General features: G+C 35.4%; 1 protein-coding gene across 1 annotated transcript in view; it reads left to right on the plus strand.

Moving 5' to 3' along the window:
* PCDH15 (protocadherin-related 15) overlaps positions 1–17679 on the plus strand; it is a 567795-nt gene that overhangs the window by 306838 nt on the left and 243278 nt on the right. The window contains exon 14 of the mRNA XM_014547486.1: positions 14847–15040. Within this exon, the coding sequence (XP_014402972.1) occupies positions 14847–15040 (194 nt within the window). The remainder of the gene's footprint in view (positions 1–14846; positions 15041–17679) is intronic.

Raw genomic sequence — 17679 nt, forward strand, 5'->3', positions numbered from 1 at the left:
CTGATTGATCAATTTATAAAAATGTATTAATTTATTGTTATTTATTAATTTATTACATATTTATATATAGGTCTATAATCTCTCCTTTACTAACATCATACCATTAAAATCATATAAAATCATAGATCTAATTAAGTCTATCTCTAATAGTCAAATACACAAGCATTTCCCAGTCCCTAATCTATGTAAAACTCAACTTTACCCTTTTATGGAAAACTTTCTGGTGACTGAGGGACTTTGTTGCTGGTTCTTTGTTCAGTTATCACTCTTTAAATATTAACATTCTCCAAAAATCAACATGGGGTTCCTCTTCATTTTATCTGTTCCCAAATTTTTAATCATCACCTCTATGTATTCTTGTATCTCCCAAAGTTGAATGCCCTGTGATGATCTGAGGGTCATGCTGACATTACGGTATCTGTTGGACATGGCAATGTGGATTTTTGACAGGTGCTTTAACCTGTATATATTCCAAGATAAATTAATTATTCCATTCATTATCTTTCTTCTAACACAGAAACACACAGATAAAGACACACAGAGACTCAAATGTGCATGTTCTGTTTTCTTTTGAGGCACCTGTATTGTGAAGGGCCCAATTAATCTTAGACTACACAGGCTTTAGGCTAGCAACCTCAGAATCATGTTTCTTATTTTCCTCCTTCATCTGTATACATCCAGATGATAGTGCAGTTTCTGAAACTGCTATTTCAAAATGTATCTGTCATTTCCTTTACCATGCCTTGCACTGCTATAAGTTAGGCTACTACAGTAGACTGATTGACAACATTACTTCTGCATATTCAGTATCTCACTGCTACAAATGATTATTCTGAAACACGAGTCAAAACAGCTCCGCATTTTTTCTGGAAAACCCACCCAAGAAAGTATACCCATAGAGATGCATGCAGTTAAGACTATCTGGGTAATAGTTCAAATATGAGTGTCTTACCTCCTGCTACATACCTCTAGGTAATTGACTTTGAGATCACATTTTTTGTTTTAGCATGGAATATCCTTTCTATTCTTATTTCCACCTCACAATCTGTTAGAAAGTCTTACCAATTTTCCTCATATACTTTTATTTTTTTTTTTAATTTTATTTTCTTGTTTAAAGTATTACAAATAGTAGTACATATGTCTCATTTTTTTCCTCATATACTTATTGTATAAATGTACTTGGTGTTCTTCCCAATGCCACTATCCTAGTGAGAGCCACTCTCAGCTTTTACTTGGGTCAGTGTAATGCCCTTCTTTGGGCTTCGTTTACATTTCCTCTCTCCTCCTTCTCCATTCAGCAGCCAAAGGATTATTTAAAGTTTGAAAGAAAATCAATAATTCTCCTGCTTGATCCCTTCAATGATTTTCCAGTAATATAAGAATAAAGTCCATAGTCAGAAACCTGCATAACCAATCTCCTGGTTACTCTCCAATTTCATTACTTACTATTCACCTTTCTCTTTTTAATTTTTTCTTTCTTTTTCAATTGAAATTTACATTCAGCATTATTTCATTTTTGTTTCAGGTGTACAACATAGTGGATAGACAGTCATATACTTTTTATTAAATTAAATTTATTAGGGTGACATTGGTTAATAAGATTTTTAGGTTGTAGTATACAATTCTATGGTACATCATCTGTATATTGCATTGTATGCCTACCACCCAAAGTCAAGTCTTCTTTACAAAGTGAGTCCTGCCAATGTTTCAAGTAAACACTTGACACCATATGTAGTTTTTACAATATGACTATATTCTCTGTGCTGGACTTTACATCCCTGTGACTATTTTGTAGCTACTAATTTGTTCACCAATAACTTAATAATGCTCCCACTCTAACTAGAGGACTCCTACTCATATGCTTTTCATCACTGGATCTCAATTTAAATGCCACTTCAAAGGATTCTATAACTCCTTTGATGAGTTTTGCTCTTTATTATCCCAAAGCATCCTCATGGGCACATTTAAAATTTCTAATTTTAACTAACTTTGTCAGTTTCTCTCCTTAAGTCCTTTCCTTTTTCACTACTATTGTGTACTCAACACCTTGCATAGCACTTTAATAAATTTTTGTTTAATTAATGAATAGATAAGGAAATGATAGATGTAGGTTAAGGACGTGTTAATGTAACTTCTGTATGAGTGTTGGGAAATAACCTATATATCAAGTTAATGCATTTTTAAAAATTAATCCACTGGACTGCAGGTGTATATTGATATCCTTAGAACAGCACTTCCAACCTTGATTATCGGGGAGAATCTTTCCAATGAAGGCTCTTGAGAGGCTCAATAGTCTCACTGAAAACACACCTGAAAAATTAATTATATATGCTTTGGAGAGGCAAAGTTGAATAATTAGCACATTTATTTGAAGACGATACTATGTCAAGTGTCAAAACGTTTGGGCACTGTGCCAAATCATAGGTATTTAAGTAACTACTAACATTTATTTCTGCCCTTAATAACTACTATTGTAATAGGGAAGAAAGTTAATTTAGTTCTATCATACATGACAAATATGACTCAGAAACTACTATTGTAATAGGGAAGAAAGTTATATTAATTTAGTTCTATCATACATGACAAATATGACTCAGCTCCTCAAATTAAACATTATGAAAAATTTTAACATCTAAGGATCTCTCAAAAATCTAAAGAGATATGGTCTGTAGATTAAGCTTTTCCATTAGATAAACTTAGAAATAATATTAATGATATTAATACAGTAATCACACACATCTGCATTTTCAATATGTATAAGTAAAAAAAGAATTTTCATATCTGGCTTTTATATTATTTTTCAGTCATCATCCCCTTTCTCTGATATATTTAGAAGCACAGCTTTTCAGAGAACATGCATTTGTAAATGCAATTAAATTATTTTATATTTATATAGCATGCTTTTTGGTCATCATAGTGAAAACTATTTATGGTACAATTTTAATAATGAATGCCTGCACTTGTTATGAAGTTTCTATTTAATTGTATGTGGTTATATGTTTTTAAAATCATATAAGTTGTGCATTTTTAATGTCAAAAATTATTTTCTCATTATTTTAGTTCTAGATATTGCTGGCTTACTGGAAATTGACTTGAAATTTGATAATACACTAGAATATACAAAATGTACAATATATTTTATATATTTTTTCTTTATTGTATATCACCAAAGTATTTTAGGTTTGGTCAGCTGTTGTTTCAAAAAAGTTCTCTTTCCCTCTCAACTCCCTTTTATACTAAAGTATGTTCAATGTCAAAGCATAGTCATCTGTATAAAAAAATACTTATTGAAATGTTTCAAATACAGGTTATCTTAGAAAAAATCAATATAATATATAGAGCAGAAGGGAATTCTTTAAAACCTAGTAAACTTCCTTATTAAGTTTGGCAAAGGACACAAACAAAAACATTTGGCAAGTCCTAATATATATATATTAGGTCCATATATGCAGGGTATCACAAAAAAATTTTATTGACACTTTAAATAATTATTAATTCCAATGGGTTAAATCTGAAAAGAAAGAAACATTAACTGAGCTATCAGAAAAAAAGTGTGTATACATTTTTAGGAGACACATATTTATACACACACACACACACACATATATATTTTTTTCTTGGACAAATTATAATTTAATGTATAGATTTTAATGTGCTTAGTACTATACTAGATGATCAGAAAAATACATAGGATGAATTAGACATAGTCAAAATTCTTACAGAGTTTCACATATTTTGTAAGAGATAAGTATTATTCACAGTGAAATAATCAGAAAATACCACAACCATTGTTGAATTGTTAAATTAGATGGAACACACTAAAATATTATGATAGTTCATTAAAAGTGAGTCAGGAGGAATATGTGTTAGAACTAGTATTTTGGGGAAGGCTTCATTGTTGATTACAACTACATGAATCTGTATGGATGTTTTAGACAGGCAAGAGAAGGTTATATGATGTTGCTGGATGAAATGATGTAATGGAACCAAAGGCATTATAATTCTGTGAGGCACTAAGGCTTTACAGAATTACAGGCTTTTCTGTCCTTTGCAATTTTTTATCCTTCTCTATTAGCACATCTGTTACAGATGTGTCTCCTCTTCCAGACTACAAGCTGTTGGACAGAAATTATTCTGTCTCTATTTTCTGCACACTCTGCATTTTTCAAAGCCCAGTGTCTGGCACAAATTAAGGTCTGAATTATGTATCAGTTTATGTATAAAATAATTAAAGAAGAAATATCCTGCATAGCAGAATAACTTAAATTTGGCATTACATTCAATAGAAGTAATTCCGACTAGATCCTTAAATCGATGTGTTAAAGCCTTTGATATGGGAATTGATGGAAACCAACTTTGAGAAAATCTTTGTTTGAGGTAATGAGGGTAGACGTTGAGCAGGAGCGAATGCAATAGCATTAAAGCAATTAAGGTTCCAGTTTCCAGTGTCAGAGTTTGAGTAATGAGATTCAATGAACCTCTACAAAAGGATCATGAAGTTGCCACAGAAAAGAAACAAACACTTCAAATTCTCAAGCACTGTAAAGAAATACTTTAAAAAGTCCTGTTGTTAATATTTTATTCTTTGACTTTTTAAAGGAAATGGAACTCCTAGATAAAAGATTCATCTCCAGTAAAAACAACAACAAAAACTTTTATAAGGAAGTGGAACTCCTAGATAAAAGAGATTCATCTCCAGTAAAAACAACAACAAAAACTTTTAATGGTCCATAAAAAATTGATGATGGTAGTGTTAACAGTGTTGATACCATTTTCTGAAATATACACAACGTACCAACCATTTATTCTACTGAGGTGCTCACCATCTTAAATTAATCTAGGATATGTTTAACAGAAGGAGGTAACCATTAGCCTAATATGGTTTTTAGCTTCAAAAGATTACAGACTTACATCAAAGCTCCAGAGAGCATAAATCTGGAGATGACTAAATTATTCATTGCCCTATTTGCCTAACCAGCAAGAGTGGTCTTGGGTTCAGTCTCTAGATATAACTTCTTAATCATTGGCACTCAAGATGCATTGCTCCCTTGCTACATATTTCTGAGGCATTTTCTTTAAAGTTTTGCTATAGCAACTTCTATAATATCTAGTGCAAAATAGTGAACTTAACTAAAACACTGGTAATGACCAGAATATCTTTTATATGGTAAGGAGTTGAAATTCCCTCTGCAAAATATATTAACAGCCATACCTTTGCCTAAATTGTCTGATTATTCTTTAATATTTGAAGGATTATTTCATTCCTTCACCCTCTTATAAACTATTATAAGTGTTGATAGAGACATTCAACTGTGCATGTAAGTTTTCCAAATGAAATTCTTCCTCTGGCAAATCTGTCTCCATAGTTATTACCTAGTTTGTGAGTTTTAGGTTGCCTTCCCAAATACTCTTTCTGTCCTAGAGATTAGTGCCTACTTGTTTCATTTTTATTTAACTGTAAAAGTGAGTCCAAAATTCTTTTTTTATATCAGAGAGCTGAGACAGAGATGTTAAATGTTTAGTACAACACAGTTCAATTAATATCACTGTGTTAATTTTTAACTTTCCCCAGACAGATTTTTCTCACATATCATGAATTTCTACTACTAGAGTAGGCATTAGGGACTCAGGGTTTGGTCTGGCATTATAACAATACACTACCCCCTAGGTATAAATTTTTACTGATACAAACTTTTTGGGTATCATTGCATTGCATCAGCCATCTATCTCACATTTTCCTAATGACTAATGATTTTGCAATTTTTTAATATTCTTATTAACCCTTTCTCCATCTTTGGTGAAATATCTGTCCCAATTCCTACCCACTTTTATCTGTATTGTTTGTCTTCTTAGTATTGACTTATCATTGTTTTTCTTCAATAAATTATGAATTCAAGTCTCTTATCAGATATACTAGATGCCGGGGTTTCCCTCAGCCCAGCCTGCATCCTCTCCAATCTGGGACCCCTCGGGGGATGTCCACAGGGATCAGGCCTAAACAGGCAGTTGGACATCCCTCTCACAATCTGGGACTGCTGGTTCCCAACCACTTGCCTGCCTGCCTGCCTGATTGCCCATTACAGCTTCTGCCTGCCAGCCTGATCACCCCCTAACCACTCCCCTGCCAGCCTGATCGATGCCTAAATGCTCCCCTGTGGGCCCAATCACCCCTAACTGCACTCCCCTGCTGGCCTGGTCGCCCCCAATTGCCCTCCCTGCCGCCTGGTCACCTGTAACTGCCCTCCTCTGCAAGCCCAGTCCCCCCCAACTGTCTTCCCCTGCTGGCCTGGTCGCCCCTAAGTGCCCTCCCCTGCTGGCCATCTTGTGGCAGCCATCTTGTGACCACATGGGGGTGCTATCTTGTGAGAGGGCATGATGGTCAATTTGCATATCACCTCTATTATATGGGATGATTTGCAGATATTTTCTCACAGGATATGTGTTTTGTTTCTCATATTCTTAGTAGTGTTTTTTTGAAGAGCATAAGCTTTTAATTTGAGAAAGTGTAATTTATTATTTTCTTTCTTTTCATATATTACTAGAGGCCTGGTGCACAATATTTATGCACTGGGGGGGAGAGGGGTCCCTCAGCCCCGCCTGTACCCTCTCACAATCCGGGACCCCTCAGGGGATGTCTTTCTGCCTGTGAGGAGCAGGCCTAAGCTGGCAGGTGGACATCCCCCGAGGGGTCCTTAACCCTGCTGCTGCTGCCGCTGCACTCGTCAGCCATGAGCCCGGGTTCTTCCACCAGGGGGAAGCTCCTGAGTTGAGTGTCTGCTCCCTGGTGGTCAGTGCATGTCATAGCAACCGGTCATTCTGCTGTTCAGTCGATTTGCATGTTAGCCTTTTATTATATAGGATTATACTTTTGGTGTCATATCTAAAACTTTTGTGAACCTATATTCTGCTCCTGATAGAATTTTGATAGTGGTTACATTGAATTTACAAATCAAATAAATATGGAGAATTTCCACCTTAAAATATTGAGTCCGTCCATGAATATGTATTCTTTCCACGTATCCTTAAATTTCTTTCAATAATGTTATAGATTTTGCAATTATTTTTATTAAATTTATTCCTAGTTTGTCATTTTTGATGCTACTGTGAATGGGATTGATTTTATTTTTGGATTGTTCATTTCTAATACTAGTACATGAAAAGACAATAGATTTTGTTTAACCTTGTTATTTGTTAGTTCTCATAGATTCTTGTAGATTCCTTAGTATTTTCTTTTTTTCTATCACCATTTATCCCCTCTGTGCCCTCTTTCACCTCCCCTGCAATAACCACACTTAGTATTTTTACATAGATGATTATTTCTTCTGCAAGTGTAGTTTTACATCTGCTTTTCCAATCTGATGGCTTTTGTTGTTGTTCCTTTATGTGTATTATTGCACTGACTAGAACATCAAGTACAAGGTTGAATAGAAGTGGTGAGATCATCCTTTTCTTGTTTCTGATCTTAGGGAAAATCATTCAGTCTCTCATAATTACATATAATGCTAGCTGTAGGTTTTATTGTAGATGCTTTGTATCAGATTGAAGATATTCCTTTGTATTGCTAGTTCATTGAGAATTTTTTCATAAATGGATATTTGGTTTTATCAATTGCTTTATCTGTATTTTTTTTAGATTATTATGTGCAATCTGAAAATCCTCCTACCCTTGATGTCACCTATTAAGTAATTTTCTATCCACAGACCTCCTAACTCTTCTCTTTACTATCAATACTGTGTTAACTGAATTTGGAGTTGAATTGAGTCTGATCTCTCTCCCCTATTGTAATAGTCTTGACATCTGTTGCAAAGGTCCTGAATAAAGTCTTCCTTACCATTTTTTAAATTTGTTTTTATTAATTTTTAGAGACAGAGGAAAGGAGAGGGATAGAGAGATAGACACATTGATGAGAGAGAAACATCATTTATCAGCTGCCTCCTGCACACCCTCTCAGGTTATGTGGCCTGACTAGGAATCGAACTGGTGATCTCTTGGTTCCAGGGGTGACGCTCAACCGCTGAACCACACCAGCCAGGCTTCCTTACCATTTTTACAAATATCAGAATAGTTACTTATTTAACAATCTCTAGATTTATTTATATTTTAATTACCAGGGTTTTTATTTTGTCTTGTTTTTTTGCTTCAACTGGATATCATAGTACCTCGGGACTTTGAATGTTGGCCTTGAGGATTTTTTTTTATTACATGTCTGGAGTTTACTTGCTGTATCTGCTTCCCTTAAGTGTGCAGCTCCTAACGTTGCTGCATGATTTTTGCTTTGATTCGTATTTTCAGTGTTTAGCTGGCTCTTTATAAGTTGTTTCTATTTCTGCATCACTTGATGTCAGCTAGTCATTTAGAACAAGATTTGCACAAGCACCTCAAGACCATGAGGCGTCCACCTGGGTGAGTGGGTCTGGGTTTAGTTTGGGGAGCGCACTGACAGTCCAGGCGCTGCTCAGGACCTCTGCCTGGCATTGACCTTTCCGCAGGCCTTGTCATGTGTCCCCTCTGCATGTGTGTGGTTCCAGAGAGGAGCAGCAAGCTTATTCCGCCCTTCTGTGGGGCTCTTATTAGCTGGTTCTTTCTGCTAAACTTCTGGCTTGTTCACTGCTTCTCCCCACGGGGACCACAACCTGTATTGGCAGAGGTGAAGGTTACTCTCCATTCAGTCCCCACTAGTGCCTAATTCCTGTATTAACTCCACATCAAAGTCAGTCTGTTTTTTCTTAAGGCAAACCTGTTGCTTTCCATGGCCAGTCCTCCCCTTATAAGTAAACCTTACATGCTATCTGCACTTGAGGGGGGCGGCGGGGGCGGCGGTGGCAGTGCTGGGGAAGTGGGGGATAGGATGACACTCAAACATGGCCCCTGACCCCTGCTTTTTAAATCTAAATTGACAGCAATCTTCATGAGTCCTTTCTTTCAATATGTGCACTTCACTTAATCTTTATAGTCCCAAATAGTGGGTTTTGACTGTTTTGCTTGGATTTTTACTTACTTTTTGGAAAAAGAATTGTCTGACCTCTTCATCCCACCAGAACCAGGGGTCCTACTTCCTAGTTACCCCTTGTTACCATTTTTAAAGAGCAGCTTCAGTCATCTGCTAGTGAGGGGACCAGATATAGTGTACAAAGAAGGGGACAGAGTATTGAAAATAAGGATTCCTGTGATTAAAGTGGAGGGAAGCAAATAAAATAATGACACTGTATTGATAGGGTAAAATGCCTCTTCTTTTTACTGAAATACGTAAAATGAATATTTCCAGGCATCAATTATAGTTTGTAGTTTGTTTTTATAAAAAGAGAAAATTTCCTATGATTTTACATCATTATCATGTAAGTGTAGTCATTTTATAAGACCTAAAATTTTATATTACGTATCAAAAATTATAAGATAATAGATATGTCGGTGTACTGAATTCTTGCTTTTTCAAATGAAAATAAAGGAAATATTATCTGAAGGAACTGGAATATCACAAGTTGTTTAATGTGACAGTCATTCTGCAAACTATTCCACAGGTCTTTAAAAACTGTGCTTCTTATATTTTCACAAATAGACAAAACAAGGAAGAGGACAATTCTACCTTATTAAATGCAAAATACAAAATTAAAGATGGCAGCATGACATACTTGGAGATAACTGTGAATGTCTTAAATTACAGTGTGTTCTTTTTTCTACCAAAGCTAAAAATCAAAATAAACCAAGCCCCAGACACTATCTGAGTTTCTGGAAAGGGCAGAGAATGTCTCCTTAATGAGTATTTTTTAAGCAAGTCCTCTGCACAGTACTGTCTCTCACCTTTTATGCTCTCTAAGTGAAATTAATTCAAAGTTAGAATAGACTCCTGCTTTTTAAATCTAAAGTTACAGAAATCTTCAAGAAATCCCTACTAATAGACAATCTCCCTTAATAATAAAAAGCACTAGATTGAAACAAATATGTAGATGATGAGGTTTCCAACGTAGTTTTTATCATTAAGTGTGCCCCATTTGTGTCTGTATAAATCAAAAAAACCTTTCATAATAGCAGAAGTATCCTGTGTGTATCATAGAAATCAATATTGCTTTGTTCTTTATTGTGTGACTGGTATTTATGCTGTTTATCAAAACTTATTTTTCTTCAACTTTATTTTTTTTACCCATATTAGGGAAAAAAAATATTTCAGTCCATTTTTTGAAGACCAGCACAGTTCTATCATGATTTTTATTATACACTAGAGGTCTGGTGCACAAAATTCGTGCATGGGTAGGGTCCCTAGGCCTGGCCAGTGATCAAGGTTAATCTGTAGGGCAACTAGTGGTGCCTGTGGGCTGGGGGCAGCTCCTGCATTGAGCATATGCCCCCTGGTGTCAGTGCACATCATAGCGACAGGTCGTTCTGCCAGTCATTCTGCAGTTTGGTCTATTTGCATATTAGGCTTTTATTATATAGGATAAGAACCATTAAAATGATTTACTGCCATTCTCTTGTAGCCTTCTCATCTAAAATTATGTCAGTTTCCCTAGATTTTCTGCCCTCAAAACCAAGAGAGAATAAAGGATGCAGAGACTACTTTACATATTAAATATCAACTATAAGTGAATCCTTTCATTATTTATTTGCCTCACACTGATTCTCAAACTTTCTCACAGCCCATAAAACCCTCTACCATGTCTCTGCAATTTCATCACATGTTAGCCTTTCTCTAATTGATCATAGTCAGCTATTCTCAGAGCCTTATTCATTCCCTTTCCCTCAGGGTTCTCACAAGGCCCTTCCCTGTTCCATGAACTGCTCTTAATCCATACTCTTCCATCATGTTCTCATCTGTGAGACCCAGTTTAAATCTAATCTACGCCAAAAGACTTTGATATCTACTCTGCATCACACTCATTGTTTTTTATAATTATTTTTCGAATACCACTTGTTAAAATGTGTCAATATGGATTCCCTTTTTTACTGATATTTTTTTCATATATAGTAAATTAAAAAAAAAAAAGCAGGGCCTAATTTTATTTACCAACTTTAGTCTACAGCCAGCTCCCAGCACAGTGCCTGAGATCACTATATTAGGTGATATATTAGGTTCTCATTATATTATCTTGAAATGAATGTTTTCCTCCAGATTATTATTTTCCCTAAATTAAGTTTGGAAAATAATTCTGGTATTATGATTACCACCAAATAGATGGAGCTAGCATACTTCCATAACTCCCTTTTTACAGAAAGGATACAATATTTTCCATACTTTTCTAAACTCAGGTGTACATGCCAGAGTCCATTTTGCAAATTGAACTTCATTTAAAAGAGAGCAAACCTGAATATTCACGACCTTATTGTACTAAATATGATGAGATTTTACTTGTGACTCTATTTCCTTTGACTACCTCGTTTTAGTTAACCTGAATAATAAGAGACTAAAAAAGCATTCTAATTAACATGTATTTTAAAAAGTGCCAATATTTACAATTTAGGTAATTCCTTTGTTTAAAACTCCAGCTGTTATTACATGAAAAATATTTATTATTTTTTGTATGCATATCATTTTACTACTTGTTACATAACTTCATCATGATTTCTACACAAGGACAACTCTACCACTTTCATAGCATTATATTTGCTCATACATTGAATCAAAGATGATTTGATGTATTAATGACTCTGTGGAACTATGTAGGCAAAACTCAAAATGCAATAATCCTAGATGAATAGTCATAAAGCAAGTAAGAAGAATAATTAATTATAAAACTCTTTTCCTATAATATTTAAGATTCTTACAATTGAAGTGAAATAATTGCAAAATAAATTAGCTTGGTTTTATTTTTTAAGTTTACGTTTGATTCATGTATCAGAAAAGATCAGTTGTGAATTTGGGACTCAGGCATACCTGGAAACAGTAATGTCAGTGATATTTTTTCTCTTATCCCTGGCATTGTCTTCTTTTGGGCCTTAGTCTTATGTGGACTCAATGCAGACAAGAAGATCTGCAAAAACAACAGATGTAATTTTTTTTAGTCTAACCCTAGGGAAAATAACCGCCACTTTTTTCCAGTAGTTCCAAGAGTCATCATGATGATAGCAACTTAGGTAACTGCCATTTCTTAAACCAAACAAGTCCAGGCCTAAGTCTCACTGCCATGGATGGAGCTAAGTGTCAGCCCCACCCAAACAAGGACTATGAAGGGGATGAATTACTCCCCAGAGGAAAATGAGGGGCTCTTCCTAGAAACAAGGACCCAGGATGCCCAGGAGGCAAAAATACCAAATGATTAACACACTCGTGATCAATTCAATCATATTTCATTTCTAGTGAAAATATACTTATTCATATAAGAAGACTACATGCACACTTTTATTTTATAGTTTAGGTCTGTGATTATTTCTATGTCAACTATGACTTTTATTCCATCCCTACTTCATTTTTGAGACTCCAATTTGTTTTTGGCTTATTTATTACACTACTCCTTGCTAGTGGTTTCTAGCACTAGAAAAAAATTAGCTTATCAGTGGTTTGCTGGCCATGCAGTTTCAGGGGTGTTTTTGTCACCTGTGTTTTGTTTTTGTTTTTTGGGTGTTTTTTTTTGGTATTTATGGCACCTCCCAGATGAGTGCCTTCTTCACTTTAATTACAATCCAGCTTATCCTTCCTTCCAACATCATTTATGAAAATGTTAAATAAGACCAGCCATAATACCTACATCCCTGAAGCATGCTCCTCTATCCTTTTTAACTTGATGCATTGCCATTTATCATTAAATTCCTTTAGCCAATTTAAGCCCCAGAAAGAATGTTAATATTGAGTGCAATTTGAGCTAAATTTTAATTAAGATTCCCTGAGACATGTGTTAAGTGATTTACTATAATCAAAATTGATATCTCCTTTGCTACCCATGTCTTCCAATTTTCTAATTTTATCCACACACAAAAGGGAATGAGTTTGTCTGGCTTGAATAGTTCTCCATAAATATACATCATTCATTTTGACAGATTCTGGAAATAGTTTCCTTCTCCTTTGCCTTTAGGACTATGTCTGTCATTCTCACATAAGCCTTTCCTCTGGCAACCACATCTATCTAGCACCAAATACCTAAGCTTAGATTTAGCTGAATTAATGCCAGCCTCCCAAATTTCTTCTCTCTCTCTCTCTCTCTCTCTTTCTCCTGCTATTTCTATACATATTATCATTCTAAATGAAGTGGGTAATAAAACTAGAAATAGAATATGCACAATATTTTCCGTAGATGGCATGATGGTGTGTGTAAAGCACTTTGCACTTCATCAGGACAATAAATATAAACATTTGAAAGCGCCATTAGTGCCCTAACCAGTTTGGCTCAGTGGATAGAGCATCGGCCTGCGGACTCAAGGGTCCCAGGTTTGTTTCGGTCAAGGGCATGTACCTTGGTTGCGGGCAGGGAGTGTGCAGGAGGCAGCTGATCGATGTTTCTGTCTCTCTATTCCTCTCCCTTCATAATATATATCTAAAAAAAACAAACAAACAAAAAAAAACAACTTGCTATGCAAAATTGAGTTGTTTTTTTGTTTTGTTTTGTTTTTTAAAAAAGAAAGGGCCATTAGTTAAAATCAGGTTCCTGAATTTGAATTCAGCATTCAAGGTAAATATGCACATTCACATTTTATCTGAGTGTCCAGCAGTCCCCCCCAAAGGAGTCTGTTAATGATAAAGAACCACAGTTATCTAGAAGTGACATTCATGGATGAAAATATATAAGAAAATGTCAGTAAATGAAAACATTTTTCTGCAAGCTTATTTATTAAAATCATGTGGGGTTTTTTTTCTTTAGTCAATAGAACACTTTTAATTGCATTTTTCTTATGTGTAAAATGGGGCCACCTTTCTTTTCTCATCCATCACTTTTGGTATGGTAAAAACAGAAAATTTCGTGAATGTTTATAAAACATTTATATGATTTTCCACTAGAATTTATTTCCCCCCCTTAAGTAAATGTATTTTTATCAGGAGCCTTATTTAACGTTAAGTTATTATCTTAATTATGCCATGTGAAACTAATAATGGTTACTCTGTTTACACACAAAAAATGACCCAAATATAGCATTTAACTGATAGATATCATTTTCTCTAAAATAATTATAAATATGTGAAAATTTGCCTTATAGATGCTTATGAAGTATCGTTTCAGGTACTCTGAATTGAATCCCTTTCCTAAAAAAGAAAAAAAGTTTCTTGTGCTTCATATTCTAATTTTTTAGTTATTCTACACTTACAGATGCATTTGCTTGATTTTAAAAAGCTAATACTCTAGGCGTTGTTAATGATTTATAAGTCAGTTTGAACAGATTATAAGAATCTTTCCTAAATCCAATGTACATGAAGGGACTTGAGAATAAAAGAATCTCTGGGAGACAAAAGGGAAAACATTAAGAAATGAGAGCAAAAGGAAGAATGAGAGTAATAAAAGCCAACTCCACCTGTTCCCATTTCTCCAGGCCTCGGTCTGTGTAATATGTGTGTATGTGTCAAGAACAGGAGATAAAATAGAGAAAAAAAATTACATTTTCTATAGGGATATTAGATTAACTTCGGAGCTTTCCTCTTTTTGCCTTTATTAAGTTAAAATAAAGGTAGTCTTCAAGATCCAAAAACTTTTTCTTCAATCACTCTTACAAGAAAAATAAAAGAGAGAGAAATCCTTCCTGCTGCGATTGCTGCAGCAGCATAACCAAACCCGGTCGCCTCGATTCAAGAAAACAAGAGCATATACGCCAAGAAAACTTCCTTCCCTTATTTTCTGTCTTTGAAAGCAAGCTGCTTTTGCTGGGGGGGAAATAACACAATAGTGAAAAGTTAAATCCCAGAGGATTGATGTTGTGATTTTCAATTCCAGCTCACTGCAGTGGACGCAGACGAAGGGTCGAATGGGGAGATCTCCTATGAAATCCTGATTGGGGATCAGGGAGACTTCATCATCAATAGAGAAACAGGGCTTATCACCATCGCTCCAGGGGTGGAATTGATAGTTGGGCGGACCTACGCGCTCACCGTCCAGGCCGCGGATAATGCTCCTCCTGCAGAGAGAAGGTAATTTACGTTAGAACCAAAGCAGTGTTTTCATCGCTCCCATTTAACCCAGTAATTAAATTTAAGAAGCACAGCAAGCATCCTTTCATCCTATGAACATCTAAATTAGATCAGAAAATCAGAGAGACCGGATTCTTAGGAATTGCATATCCTTATTCGGTTCAGTTGTGGGAAGAGGAAAGTAAAGAGAAGATTAAACCACAAAATAATTAACTATAATTTCACAGATATGAAGGATGCAGGTCTCTGTTCAGGGGCAGGGGGAGTGCAGAGTGGAAACTGGAAAATATCAGAGACATGTATCTAATTTACTACTGAAAAGCAAGGTTGATGATAGTGAGACCTCAGAGAGCAGTAATACGGAATGTCTCAGATTTGAAGCCATGTCTCAGTGTCTGGGTAATTATTAAAATATATATATTCTACCTATATACAAATATATACACATAAACATATATATATATTCTACCTATAGAATTTACCATTTATCTATAGAATATTATCAATCTACACTGAGTGGCCAGATTATTTTGACCACCCCATCAGTACAATGAAGTGAATTAGTTATGCAAATAATAATAATAATAAAACCTTGAGAGTATTTGCTTAGGAAGTTTTCAATATTCAGTATTTTTGGAAGGGGCAATGAAGTACTGATGGGATGGTCATAATAATCTGGCCACTCAGTGTATATTCTCTGTGTACATACTCAGCTAGATATTGTGAGAGGGTAAAAAGCAAAACTTCTCACTATTACAATTGCATTTATCTAGTCATCCACCTGAGCTATCCCTTTTATTAATGTCTTGCTTATTTCCAGATTTTCTGTATGCATTTCAAGAAAATGTGAATGAATATAAATGCATTTCTGCACCTTGCTGAGTTTTTTTCTCCCTCACAATATATCCTGGATTATCTTTCTTTATGAATACTGAATACTTCCCTTAAAACTTTTTCACAGCTACATAATATTCCTTTATATGTAGATAATACTCTTTAAAAAATTCACTGCAGATGGGTTTTTAAATTTCAGTTGCTCTTTTACCGACAATAAATAAATAAATAGCATTGAGCATACATCATTTTCTATGTGGGCACGTATATCAATAGAGTAACTTCCCAGAAACGAAGCCAAAGGGTATATGCACTTGTAGGTTTTAGCAATAACTGCCAAATTGTATTTTGTAGGTCTTAAAACAATTTAAAATTCCAGTTGCCAAGTTGAGAATGATTAATTTTACACAGTCTCCTAGATGTGTGTCACATCAAATATTTGGTTTTTTGCAAATCAGATAGGTAAAAAATAGCACATTTCATATCCATTTGTTTATGAGTTTGAGTACAATTCTTATGTTTAAGAGCCAGTTCTATTACTTTTTCTGTAAAATCTGTGTTCCTAGTCATTACCCATCTTTCTATTGATATGTAAGCCCAGGTAACAATTATTGTAGGTTTTCTCCTAGTGATTTATTAGCTTCATGCCGTATGTTTAAATCTTTGTTGTATTAGGGATTTATCCTACTGTATAGTGAGTGGTATTGATCCAGCAAGATTTTTTTAGGAAATTTTGCCATTTTCTCCACTCAGTACTGGGTGTAGCTAGAGTAGGTTTACAGGTGTGAGTACATGAAATAGCTTATTTTTGTATTATTATTAATTATTGTATTATTTTACATATGAACAAATGTAAATGTACTCTTGTCCCACCCTTTATATTAGTGAGTTCATCTTTTTCTCACTAATTATAAATGTTACAGCTATTATATCATGCATTTTCTTATGTATATGAATTTGGCTCTAGACTTGTTCTTCTATTCCATTAGCTGACCTATTTTTTCATGAGTAATTGTCACACAATTTTAATTGTTCAGGTTTTAAACTATGCTTTATGATATGGTGGTGCTACCTTACCTGAATGCTGTTTTTCCTCAAAAATTTCCTGGTTAATCTTTCTGTTATTTTCCTTTCCTTTAAGTTTACACAAGTTAGTTCAGTGTTGTTGTTTTTTTTAACTATATATGTATGTGTATATATGTGTGTGTGTGTGTGTGTGTGTATTTAAATATAGGTATTTTTGAATATATTTTTATTGATTTCAGAGAAGGAGAGAGATATAGAAACATACATGATGAACAAGAATCATTGATTGGCTGTCTCCTCCATACCCCACAATGAGGATTGAGCCTGCACCTTGGGCATTTGCCCTGACCAAGAATCGAATGCTGACCTCCATGTTCATAGGTCAAAGCTCAACCACTGAGCCACGCTGGCCAGGCTTACCTATATTTTTATTGAGAACATATCAAATTTATAAATTAACTAGAGGCCCGGTGCACAAAAATTTGTGCACTCGGGGGGCGGGGGGAGGGGGGTCCCCCAGCCCGGCCTGTGCCCTCTCGCAGTCTGGGACCCCTCGGGAGATAACGACCTGCTGGCTTAGGCCTGCTCCCGGGTGGCAGAGGGCAGGCCCAATCCCTAAGTGCAGCCCCTGGTCAGGCTCAGAGCAGGGCCGATTGGGGAGTTGGGGCACCGCCCCCCATCATGCACAGAGCAGGGCGGATCGGGAGGTTGCGATGCCACCCTCAGTCACGCTCAGGGTAGGGCCGACTGGGGGGTTGGGGCACTGCCCCCTGTCACAC

This window comes from Myotis brandtii, unplaced genomic scaffold (genome assembly GCF_000412655.1).
Source record: "Myotis brandtii unplaced genomic scaffold, ASM41265v1 scaffold475, whole genome shotgun sequence".
Classification (NCBI taxonomy): Eukaryota; Metazoa; Chordata; class Mammalia; order Chiroptera; family Vespertilionidae; genus Myotis; species Myotis brandtii.